Here is a 13,030-nt window from a genome sequence, read left to right as displayed (position 1 = left end):
TAGCTGAGATTTTTTTTTTTTTTTTTTTTTTTTAAACATCGTACCAGAAAGGCATTGTTACAAGTACGGTCTACAGAAGAAGAAAAATACCTGTTGCATGTTAGCAGCTGTCTAACTATTTGCTGTCTTAAGTTTCAATGTTTCAAACAGCAAGAGAATGAAATCAAACGTATCTATTCAGTGTATAAGCATCACAGGGATTTTTTTTCTGTTGCAGAGAGCTTCACCTTACGATACAATAAGCCTATAATTAGCACTGTCTAGAGCTGTCCTGTCCTGTCATCATCGCAAACGGCATTAGCTTTTGAAGAATGCAACTCCTTTGGACCCTACCTCATCTCCCATTTAACCGTTGTAACAGAACATTGGTTCCCACTATGAAGTGTTCAAAACCCACCATAGTCTGAGATGAAGGATATCCAAGACGGTGTTAAACTACACAAGAAAACACAAGACTAGTGTAGTTTGACAAGTTGGATGTTGTTGTACGGTGCAGCGTAGATGGTGTTGGCCTCGGAAATCAGAAACGTAGGCCTACAATTCATTTGAATACGATTTGCAAACAATACGCGTAACCCAAATGAATGTTATAAAATAAGAATGTCTGCATACAAATGGGTCTTATCCACAGAGGGAGGGAGAAAATGAGTTATGTATTTGTTACGATGCAGCATGCAGAGATAGAGGAAAAAAAATATTAAATAATTCCGTAATACATCATAACAGGAGGAAATGGCTCTGTGTGCACATTGCAGACTGGAGAAAAGTTCAACAGCCTTGCTAATGTTATATTCCCGATCATAAAATATATGGGCTAAGGATGGTGGCGGGTGGGTGCCCTCTGAAGCTTTTATCCCCGGTGACAAAATTATGGATGACATCACAAACGGCACTTATTGCATATACGCGTGTCGTGGGAGGGATGTAAAATATTGAAAACGGCGCCAGGCGGAACATTTACTTTTCGAAATGAAAATGTAATGCTGCAATACTTGAGCACAATTTGGTTAACCTGGAGGAAGGGAGGGGTGCAGAGGCGTCGGGAGGCAATGTCAAATTCATCAGCTGGTTCTCTTTTACTGGGGAACTGTGCTGCTCACAAGCACTCGGCTGTAGAAACACATCAGGCTAGACGGCCCGCTTTAAGAGGCTGCGACGTTGATGGAGCGCTATTGGTCCTCGTCTCACTTCCAGGCCCAACCATGACTCAAAGTTGACCAAATCACTGTTATGTGTTGCAGGGTTTTTTTGGGGGGGGGGGGAATAATTAATAAATATGTGATTTCTTTGCTTTTAAAAGGACGTTTTCATCTTCAAACAATTCTTCATCTCAATAACAAATGCACATTATCATATTGTGTGATGTTTTTTTTTTTTTTTTTTTACTGACATATAAGCGATTTAAGAATAATATCGTAAACGCACCTTTGGTTTTAAATGGTCGTATGGTTTATCAAGAAACCAAGCCAGAGGTAGAATGTGTAGATCAGGGATGGGCAACTGGCGGCCCGCATGCAGCCCCCTTTTGTAGGCCCGCGGATCAATATATTTAAATGTTTGATTTTTTTGGGGCCAACTCAGTCGGGGTCTCAACTTAATGTTGAGAGTTAGAATAGAAAACAAAAAAGGTGCAATTTTGAAATGTGGTTGTGCATCTGCAGTTTTTATCTTGTTACTCAATTAGCTCATGTCAGCAATTATTATTTTTTTGATTGGTAAGTTAGTCTTGCCAGCTGTCTAAACTTGTAGTAATCATGGTCAAATTACAGACCGGGGGGCCAACATTGATTTCGTTAGTCACTCACTCTCACTCACATATCATGTTAAAAACTGCAAACATTTCTCTCCACCCTATGGCAAAATGTGCAGAATTGCAGGAAATTAGCTGTAAAACTGTAAATTTTTGCTCTCTACCCCATAGCAAAATGTGTAGAATTGCAGGAAATGAATTCTAAAACCTCGCTGTCAAGAGGGTAGCCACTAAAATGTTTTGCTCGCAACAAAATGTATACCTTAGGGGCCCCCAAACAGCTAGGGCTGGCACTAACAGTATGCGTGGGTATGGATGATTTGTGGCCCCCATCCCAATCAAAAGTTGCCCATCCCTGGTGTAGATCAATGTAGTGACCTGCTTGCTAAGTTAGCCCCTTTTCAGACCTACTAACAACACAGTGAGCCTTAGGCTGGTACTTTAACTCCGGGAACATATTGTTACCACGTCCGTGTTCCGGCAACAGTGTACAGGCCTAACCATCGTCTCTAATCAATCGTGGCTCTTTAACTTGACGGCCAGTCACTCCTAGCTGCTGCCACCGCCTCCGGATCGCAATTCCACCATCCCTGTCAAGCCTAATTAACAAGTCAGACGTGCAGTCGGGAACATTTATGCAATTAACCTGCTAAAAAATTGTTGGAGGATGCTAATTGCTACGCTAGTCGCCACGGAGCCTCATTAGCATAGCTTATGTGTGAAAAACAATTAGAGACCGCGTTTACGTCTGAACCGCAGTAAAACCCTCACAGCTATGACAAAGGAAAGAGAAAGGGAAATTGATGAAGGGGAGGAGAAGAAGTCGAATCCACTGTATTCTTTTGTTTTCGAAACACACACAAAAAAAAACATACTTTGCAAATCCCAGCGTACTTCAGTGTACAGCAGGAACATGAGGTTGAAAACAAGAGAAACAGGGAAGATATTAGCTGTTAGAAATAAGCCACTACTACTTCAAACAAACGTAAGGCAGTTTATAGAAATGTAAAAAAAAAAAAATTATCCTGCCTAGTAGCATGACTAGATGCTAGAGCCACTGTCCATTGATGCTAACAACAAGCAGTGTATTCATAAAAGACGTATACTCAATATACTGTGAGAAGCAGCTCACGCTGTGCTTCAAGGAGCATCAGAAATCACATCAGGGATTTCCACCGACAATGTTCACAATCTAGTCCATTTTCCAAACCACTGGTTCACGAGGCCATCTTAACAACCGCCTACGAGCCATGGCGAGGGCGGAAGCACACCAGCAGAACGTAAGTACCTGTTGTTAAGCAGCAACATAATCTGATAACTCCATAAGCAAGAAAAACGCTATTGCTGATTTTGAGGAATACTACTTTTGTACACGAGGAGTCAACTTTTGAGTTCTATTCATCAAATCAATATAACTTGTTTTGAGATGTGTTCTATTTAGTTGTCTGACATTCTGAGAGAAAAGGCCATCTTTCAATCAAGTTTATTCATACATTATTCATATTTTATTCATACATTATTATTATTATTATTATTATTATTATTGTGGCAGGCACTTTATCTAATGAAAATCCCGACAGATTTATTCCTCTCATTAGCTCACTGTTTGATTGCCCTGAGACAGAATGTCCCCCATAGGCTTAAGAAATGCTTACCTCCTCAATCTGGGCCGGCTGGTAAATCAACTTAATGATTTCAATTGCCCTCACTTCGCTTTATTACAATCTAAGCCCACAATTGATTTAGCCAAGCAAGAAAGTATATGGAGCACATTATGAAGATGTGTGTTTTGCAGAATGCAAATTTCTAATGTGCTCCGGCAGTTTTGAGAGCAGAATCTGTGATCCACTGCAGTGAGATGTCTTTAACTGAGCTGGTTTCCCTCGTCCTCGGAGTAACTTCCAGGGTTACAAAAAGCCTCAAATGCTAGGACAACGCTATCTTTTTCATAGTGCTTGATTCTGAACTTAAACGCTTATCTTATGCAATGGTGGGAAAAGTACTTAATTGTCTTACTTGAGTAAAAGTAATGATACCTTAATAGAAAATGACATCAGTAGAAGTGAAAGTCACCCAGTAAAATACCACTTGAGTAAAAGTCTAAAAGAATCTGGTTTTAAATGTACTTGAGAACAGTGATGGGAGAAAGTCCTCGGTTTATTTACGGACAGATGGGGGCACATTCCAACACACAGACATCATGTACAAAACGCACTACTTGTGTTAAGTGAGTCCGCCAGATCAAAGGCAGTGTGGATGACAGCGCATTATATTGATAGGTGCGTGAAGTGGAACATATTACCGTCCAGCATGAGCATTCAAAATGTAACGAGTACTTTTTGGTGTCAGGATTTTTTTTTTTTTAAGTACATTATTTTCTTTAGGAATGTAGTGGAGTGAAAGTAAAATATAAATAGTAAAGTAAAGTACATAAACCCCCCCAAAAATACTTAAGTAGTATTTTGAAGTATTTTTACTTTACACCACTTATGTATGAAAAATTTAATTAAATATTCACTATACAGACTACATTTTCCTTTGATAAAAACCCCCTGGAATTAGCACATCATAGTGGATGTATGTGGGGCTCGGATTTGTAGAGAACTATCCAGATTTATTTTGAAACACATAGCAAGCAAACATCTCTCTCCCTTCTTTGGGAGAGTCTAAAGTAAGAGAAAACGCCACGGTGCGTATCAAGGTATGATTCCACTAAGCTAGGTAGTAGGCACATCTGTTTACACCAGACCACTCCCTTTGTTTCTGAGACATATCTGAACCCACATATATTGGACAAAAGATTTCAGGGGTCACAAGGTCATTTTTGTTAATTGTCGTATGATCGTTTATACTCCCGACCCAGGTATTAATGACTTAATTAGCACCGTAATTAGCTTAATCCGCGTTTATAACTCCATATTACTGTATTAAAATAAGGAAACAATGTCTCACACTATATATACTCCCTGTAATTGAACGGATAACTCTAACCAACCCTTTCGGCACGCCTTTTTAACCTGCAGAAGACACTAAGACTCATTGACTAAGAGTATTTGCTAAATGTCTCAAGGCTTATACACAACCCTTCAACGTACTCTTTTCATCCATACTTTCAGTGGCCACTGGCCAGTAATGTAGTAAAATGCCAAAATAAAGAAACCAATATAATTCTTCATTTTAGCATTTTGTACAGTAAATACCAAAAAGTACTTGTCATTTTATTTGCTAGATCATAGCGAGGTTCACATGCTTTTGCTTTTTTTCCAATTGCATACTAGTCATCCGTATACAAACACACACACACACACACACACACACACACACACACAATTAAAGGCGCCTCTATCTTTCTCGGCTGCAGTCCCTAAACATTTGTTACATTTGCTGACAAAAACAATTCACATCAAATGTATAATTTGAGCCTTGAAGCCTTCTGTTTCTAAAGACGAGGTGCTCTGTTTCCAACTTGGCCAATGAGGATTTTAGGTCGACGATTACTCTGCATAACAGCTAAGAATATTTTGGACTGATAATGTCTTAAACTAAATTCGGGAGAATAATGTACAATTCCCTACGTAAATGAATATGTACAAACATGAAAATGCACTCTCCGTTCATTTCCTGGGTTTTGTCCATCAGAAAATATTAGTCCATTCGGGAATATTAGTTCACGAGAAATGTTGACCAGCTAAATATAGAGGCATTGTTTTACACTGTACATGTAATAACCATTGCTCTTCGACCATGCTATCCTTTGTAACAACACACACAGCTATAGTACAATCAAAATATATATATACTGTATATACACACACACACATACACACAACAGATATATTCAGCACGGCAACCCTATCAGAGATGTCAGCACCCAACCCCAGCACAGTCAAAATAAAGACCAATCACTGTTAACAATCCAAGCTCTTGTGAAACCCCCTCTGAAACGCACGGCTCAACACTAAAGGTGATTTACAATGAACGTCTAAAAAGGAATATGAGAAAAATAAAGCTGCAATAAAACTGATCTAGTGAATGCACTTGATTGTTTTCCAGCGAACGCAACGTGGAATTTCATTCCCAACCTTCCTTTTTTTTTTGCAGTATTTTATAAAATAACAAGAGGCTCCTATTGGGCTTTAAAGTGCAGCTTTCCCCAAGTTGCCAAAACAGCACTTGGAAAACCCATTGCTAATGCTCTCACCTTTGTAAAAAAAATAACATAATGTGGCATAATGCCAATAACAATAGCTCTATGCAAGTCATAGCTAAGCTTTGTGAAACATAATTAATTAGCCATATAATTTTTTTTACAACAAAAATGTATTTCCTAAACCTGTATCTGCAAACTAAATACATTTATATTGTAAGAGATTTTATAAAACATCAATACAGTGCCCTACGGTAAAATCCAACCAGTATAACAGTTTTACAATTATAACAGAAATAATAGGCCTTTAAATCACAACTCTGTAGGCCTACACTACTGAAAAAACTACACTGAACATTTATTAAAACTGCAATCACTTGCTGAGACTTTGTGGCTTAATGTGAGAATGTTATGAAAATGACCTATGAATATTCCAGTAATAACCCATAACCATCTATTGTGTCCAATGAAGCCAAACAGGACATCCACATTTATATCTGGAGCTATGCTCACTTTCAGCCCTTACACTACCCATGTACTTGTTATAGCTTGAAGTCATTTTTAAGAGGCTGTCAACCCTTGTGCGCGTGCGCTCTCTCCCTCTCCCTCTCCTGAGAAGTTCATTAAATGTTATGTTACCTCAAGTCACTCTGAACTGCATGTCTCACAATGGCTACACAGCTGGCCAAGCACAGGTGTTATTTGGTGATGATGGCACTTCATCATTGATGCTTTAGGGTTGTGATCTCTGAATCTGAACGCTGATCATCTAGTTTTAATATTACCTCAGTGGTTGAAGGTTACTCATTTTCAAATGATTTTATGTTTGTGTCAATAGGTCTTATTTACCATCTCCCCTCTCAAATCACAGAAAAATGTCAATTGCACACCTTTCCACACTGTGTTAAAATGATGTCACCAACCATGTTTTGACATCTATAGCCCTCTCACCCATTGATAAATATATATTACAATAGGCTCCACTTGTGCTTCTGTAGCTTTAAGTATCCGTGTAAAATCTATTGAATTATACTTGTTTTTAAAACTACACTACTATCATCACCAAGGAAGATGGAAAATATATGTCACAATTGTCTGAGCAATATAATACACACATACAGTGTGATCCAGTGTGATCCACATTGTGATTCATCCTTCACAGTGTGATCCAGATTGGACATAATTAGACATGCATTCCAATCTAATGAACCTTAGTGGAGTGTTTACTCACACGGTTAAATTATAATTACAAGAAATGTGCCAGTTTCTTCATAAAGTGTGACATATTCTCTTTAAAACTGCCATGGCAATATTTTGTGATGTTTTCTTCGGGTGCAAAAAATGCTGGCAAGCAACGTCATATAGGCTCATCGCATTCAACTTCAATTTCCCCCTTCGTATAGTAGGCCTACATCCAATATAATGTTAGCTTCGGTGAATTATACAGTACTGTTTAGCCGTCACCTTATGCTGACACATTCATTACCAACCAACGCACACAGGTCATCCGCGTGCTCTAGCTGAAACACGGTCAAACTGGTGCAAACGGTGTTCAATCTCATCTGCTAAATGACAAACACATTATCTTGTGAAATGTAGCTGTATATATTATATGATAAAAAAATAATGTTTTTGAGCGCAAAGAAACAGAGTGGACTGCAATGAAAACCTATTACTAGTAGACAAGGCTCCCTAAATAGTGTAGTTACAGCTTTTGTTGCTCACCTGTTTTCTCTTTGATTTCGCAGAGAACGCTGAAGAGCGCGGGCTTCATTCTGTGACAGTTCAATCCATGTTTCCTTTGTCAGTAAAGGGAAAAAATGCTTGTTAGTAACAACAGCTACAATATCAGTTTTGTGCCTTTAAAATTGGGGAAATAACTCAAATTGATAAGCCTCAAGGCACATGTAGAATGTATGGTATATATAGTTCCACTATTGTATCCAACTTCACATTAATTGAATTGTATAGTTATCACTGTACGTTTTGTCGTTATCGTGTTAACATTTTAATTGGTCAAAGACACAATTTGCAAGATAGGGCACATGAGACATCATACCTATGCAAGCTTATTGAACATTAGGCTACCAATGAACAATCAGTCACAATTTAGAAAGTTGCCATAGGCCTATAGCCTATGATTGTAGCCTCTGTCTACAGAATAACCCACAATTAAATAATTCGCCTACTGTGTGTAGAATTATTAATTCGCGAAATTAAAATAATTAAAAGGGACCAACTTTGCTTGCGCCTCATCCAGACTCTGGTCGGTAATTGTCATTATTTGATGAAGAATGTCCCCAATATCTTGTTTTCTTCCGTCCCCATCGGTCCCCTCGTGTCCGTGGGGCGGCGGTAGTCCCATGCCTCCTTGTACCGAATGGCCAGCCAGAGTCACGCCGCTGAGCGCCTGCATTATCCGGGCTTGTTCCTCCATCATGATGCCGCAACACAATCAATATGCGCTTTTCAGCGAGGCAAAAAGAGAAGATTGTATATGTTTCAATCACATACAGGAGCAATATTGTCCGGCTGATGGCACATTGAAAATTGAACGCGATCTGTTACAGAAAATTGTAAATTATAGGTTACCGAGAACGGTACTCGACTATAAAAAATCTTCTCTGATAGTTTTCTTCAATTCACAGCATGTAATGAAAATTATGTTTCAGTCTAAAATCAATATGATATTCATTATCTAACACTTATTCATCTGAGTAGCCTAGGCAATAGAGGTGTGTCTTGCAGGTAGCCTATTCATGCAAAAAGGTCCTTGCTGTTTTCAGTCTGAATGTTGTCTTCAACCGATTCTCCCTGCGTATCCTCTTGGCATTCTCGTTGTTCTGGTCTTGATACGAACTTCCAAGATTCCATAGAACCAGCAATCCAAGCGCAACTTGCAACCCAACACAATGTGCTACAGCTAAAATAACAATGTCAAAAGGCACCACTTGCTTTTCTCCAAAGTTGCAGTGGATTCCCGGATGCTAAAATCAAGGTAATAATGTGCTTGAAAAATAGCGAACGAGTAGGCCACTTTTAAAAGTTGAAAAATTTGACAAAGAAATGGTATGATTGCGCAACAAATAGCAATGCGTAAATTCCTGTAGGTCTACTCCTGTCAAAATAACGTCAGTCTTAGGTTAGTTGACGGCTTTTGGTGGTGTGCTGAGCGATTGGGACGACGTGATAGACTGAACGCTATTGCATCAAAAAAAATAGAGGAACGGTATGAAGCTCCACCCCTTTCTGAGATGTAAGTCCCTTGTCACTCCTCCTGCAGGCTACCCCTCGGCTCTTACTACAGCACATAACACTGAGATATGATGATGTTGATCTGAAGAGGGCACCTATTCAGACAACGCAAAGTATCACTCTTAATTTGATTGTGCATAAAAAGACGCGTTAACCCATGCAAGGTTACGGCGCACAGACATTATCGAGTTGAGTGCTATAAAAACGCTAGAATGAAACTATCTGTGGAGAATAACCCCTTTCTGTAGCTCACGTGATCCAACTACGACCTGACCTATTCTAGGGCAGCAAGGTTCTAAACGTGAAAGAGAGGGCTTTTTTTCTCTCCAATCGTCTCTCTGCTGAAGTAGACTGAAGGTCAAATCCACCAATGATGGAATAGCAGAGTCAATGGCCCACCCTTAAGATAATTGTATGGGCAGTCAGTAACTTTCCATTGGTCGTTGCCACGAGTGATATTTGCATGGTGGTCCTCCCTTTTGGTTGCTATGACAGCAACTGTGAGACTTGGATGCACAACTTGAGAGACAAAGACAGTGTTCAGGCCGTTCAGGCATAATAAAATACTGTAGATAATTATGTGAGAAGGATATACTTAACATCAAGAAAGGTATACCATTGAAGAGCTATGTGGATTAAAGAATGTTTTTTAATTCAGCTTTATTTTCAACAACTTTCAGGGAGTGGCCTTTAGAATAGCTATATGATGGCACATAGCCCCAGCCAAAATCTGTGGTGGAAAAATAATAACAGAATACACTCATCACGCCGATTAACAATGGCTTTTAACAAGAAGCTTGGAATGGTGCATTCCGATCAGGACGTGGAGATTCATAATGTAACCATGCTTGAAATGCCAAAGTTGTGGCATCAATGCATGTGCAGTTCCTAAGCGCTAAATGGAGACGAGTCGGACCAAAGTGGGCACCTTGGCCTTCCAATGATCCCCTCTTTAACCTCCTGTAGGCAACATGAGAGTAATGACATTTGAATGAATGGATATTCAAATGAGGTACAAACTTATCTCCATTGGAAGAGTCCGCTTCCACGTGCAACAATGCATAAGTTAAACAAATCAAAACACATACAGAAATATGGATTTATACAATGTGAGTTTAGACTGAATTGTGTGTTAAGCCTACATAGCCTAATTGAGACACTGAATCGGCCTGTTATTTGCTAATTGCCTTCGCCATGATTGGAAATACCGGAATCCGCTTACACACACAGCCAACGCAGCCGCCTGCATTGTTTTCTGTGTAAAGCTAGCAGCAGATTTGCCTCTAACCCTGGCGGCAGCGGCACGAGGAGGGACGTCAGCTGCCGCCCGTTGCATGCACAGGGAACAAGGGGGCTGGCTGGATCCTGTTTTCTTGGGTGGATAGACCTAACCCAGAGGTGTCATGTTAGCCACTTTCTGTGCTGCCTGCATTTTCAAGATTTTTGATCCACTGTAGCCAGCTTTACCTGTGTTTTCCCTTTGAGTGTGTAAGGCCCTTGAGCAATCTGAACAATCACACTTTTTAGTCAACCATTTTACATTTACATTTTAGTCATTTAGCAGACGCTCTTATCCAGAGCGACTTACAGTAGAGTGCATACATTTTATTAAATTTTTTACATACTGAGACAAGGATATCCCTACCAGCCAAACCCTCACGACGCTATGCCAATTGTGCGTCGCCCCACGGACCTCTCGGTTGCGGCCGGCTGCGACAGAGCCTGGGCGCGAACCCAGAGACTCTGGTGGCACAGCTAGCACTGCGATGCAGTGCCCTAGACCACTGCGCCACCCGGGAGGCCTAATGAGATATACAGATATATTTTACTTGGGCATTTCACTATGGATGTTTTTCTTGCAATTGTTTTGAGTCATTTTGACAAGAAAAGAAGTAAGCCCAAACTGTTTCTTTTAGGCCTCAACCTCACTTCCATAAAGCTAGTTCGGTTTTATGAACAGCAGATTAGTTACGATGTGTTGATTGAAAGATGCCATATATCAGCATGTGTTAGGGTATATAGACAAAATGTTAGATTGTGTCAATGGTTTATATCTTAACTTTCACCTGTATCTGCCACATTCAAACAAATGTTGGGAAATCAAATCTAACTTTATTTGTCACATGAGCCGAAAACACCTGTTGTATTCGGCGCATGTGACCAATAAAGTTAGATTTTATTTGATTTAAATGGAACAGTCCCAACGTTTGCTTGAATGTGGCAGATAAACTATTGACACAATCTAACAATTTCTCTATATAACTACCACAAGCTTAGTGATGATCTTTGAGGGCACTATGGTGTTGAACGCTGAGCTGTAGTCAATGAACAGCATTCTCACGTAGGTGTTTATTTTGTCCAGGTGGGAAAGGGCAGTGTGGAGTGCGATTGAGATTGCGCCCTCTGTGGATCTGTTGGGGCGGTATGCGATTTGGAGTGGGTCTAGGGTTTCTGGGATAACGGTGTTGATGTGAGCCATGACCAGCCTTTCAAAGCACTTCATGGCTACTGACGTATGTGCTACCGGGCGGTAGTAATTTAGGCAGGTTACCTTTCGCTTTCTTGGGCACACAGACTATGGTGGTCTGCTTGAAACATGTAGCTATTACAGACTCGGAGAGGTTGGGGATGTCAGTGAAAACACTAGTCAGTTGGTCGACGCATGCTCTGAGTACACGTCCTGGTAATCCGTCTGGCCCCGCAGCCTTGTGAATGTTGACCTGTTTTAAAGATCTTGCTCACATCGGCTACGGAGAGCGTCATCACGTAATTGTCTGGAACAACTGGTACTCTCATGCGCATAAAAGGCATTTAGCATGTCTGGTAGGCTTGTGTCACTGGGCTTCCCTTTGTAGTCCGTAATAGTTTGCAAGCCCTGCCACATTCGATGAACGCCAGAGACGGTGTAGTAGGATTCAATCTTAGTCCTGTAATTGATGCTTTGCCTGTTTGATGGTTTGTCTGAGGGCATAGCGGGATTTCTTATAAGTGTCCGAAAGCGGCAGCTCTAGCCTTTAGCTCGGTGTGGATGTTGCCTGTAATCCATGGCTTCTGGTTGGGATATGTACGTACGGTCACTGTGGGGATGAAGTCGTCGATGCACTTATTGATGAAGATGGTGACTAAGGTGGTGTACTCCTCAATGCCATTGGATGGATCCCAGAACATATTCCAGTCTGTGCTAGCAATACAGTCCTGTAGCGTAGCATCCGCGTCATCTGACCACTTCCGTGTTGTGTGAGTCACTGGTACTTCCTGCTTTAGTTTTTGCTTTTAAGCAGGAATCAGGAGGATAGAATTATGGTCAGATTTCCCAAATGGAGGGCGAGCTTTATACACTTTGTTCAGGAAGTATTCAGAACCCTTGACTTTTTACACATTTTGTTATGTGACAGCCTTAGTCTGCAAACAATACCCCATAATGACGTGTTCCATATACTCAGTCAATTAAGAAAGGGGCCGAGGGGGTACAGTATACACTGAGTATACCAAACATTAGGAACACCTTCCTCATATTGAGTTGCACTCCACCTTTCACCCTCAGAACAGCCTCAATTTGTTGCAGCATGGACTCTACAAGGTTTCGAAAGCGTTCCACAGGGATGCTGGCCCATGTTGACTCCAGTGCTTCCCACAGGTTGGCTGAATATCCTTTGGGTGGTGGACTATTCTTGATAAACACGGGAAACTATTGAGCGTGAAAAACCCAGCAGCGTTGCAGTTCTTGACACAAACCAGTGCGCCTGGCACCTACTACCATACCCCGTTCAAAGGCATGTCATGGAAAGAGCAGGTGTTCTTAATATTTTGTATACTCAGTGTATATTGGCCATTATATAGTTTGGTTCCTGGATGCTGATTGGCTGAAAGCTGTGGTA

The 13,030-nt window shown here is 40.6% G+C and overlaps 1 protein-coding gene across 5 annotated transcripts in view; it reads right to left on the bottom strand.

Moving 5' to 3' along the window:
• The window catches only part of LOC129819049 (pre-B-cell leukemia transcription factor 3-like), a 112,500-nt gene extending 103,081 nt beyond the window's left edge, over nt 1-9,419 (bottom strand). For 2 of the 5 annotated variants that reach the window (XM_055875562.1, XM_055875564.1), the window contains exons 1-2: nt 8,138-9,416; nt 7,623-7,696 (exon numbers count right to left, since the gene is read on the bottom strand). In XM_055875562.1, the coding sequence (XP_055731537.1) occupies nt 7,623-7,696; nt 8,138-8,337 (274 nt within the window). In that variant the 5' untranslated portion in view covers nt 8,338-9,416. Of the gene's footprint in view, nt 1-7,622; nt 7,697-8,137 lie in introns of all 5 variants that reach the window. The other 3 variants (XM_055875565.1, XM_055875563.1, XM_055875561.1) reach the window with 3 other exon arrangements.
• Nucleotides 9,420-13,030: the final 3,611 nt, after the last annotated feature.

Source organism: Salvelinus fontinalis, chromosome 21, assembly GCF_029448725.1.
Source record: "Salvelinus fontinalis isolate EN_2023a chromosome 21, ASM2944872v1, whole genome shotgun sequence".
In the NCBI taxonomy this organism is placed as follows: Eukaryota; Metazoa; Chordata; class Actinopteri; order Salmoniformes; family Salmonidae; genus Salvelinus; species Salvelinus fontinalis.
Note: the sequence above shows the minus strand (reverse complement) of the source record. Positions and strands in the feature narration are given on the sequence as shown.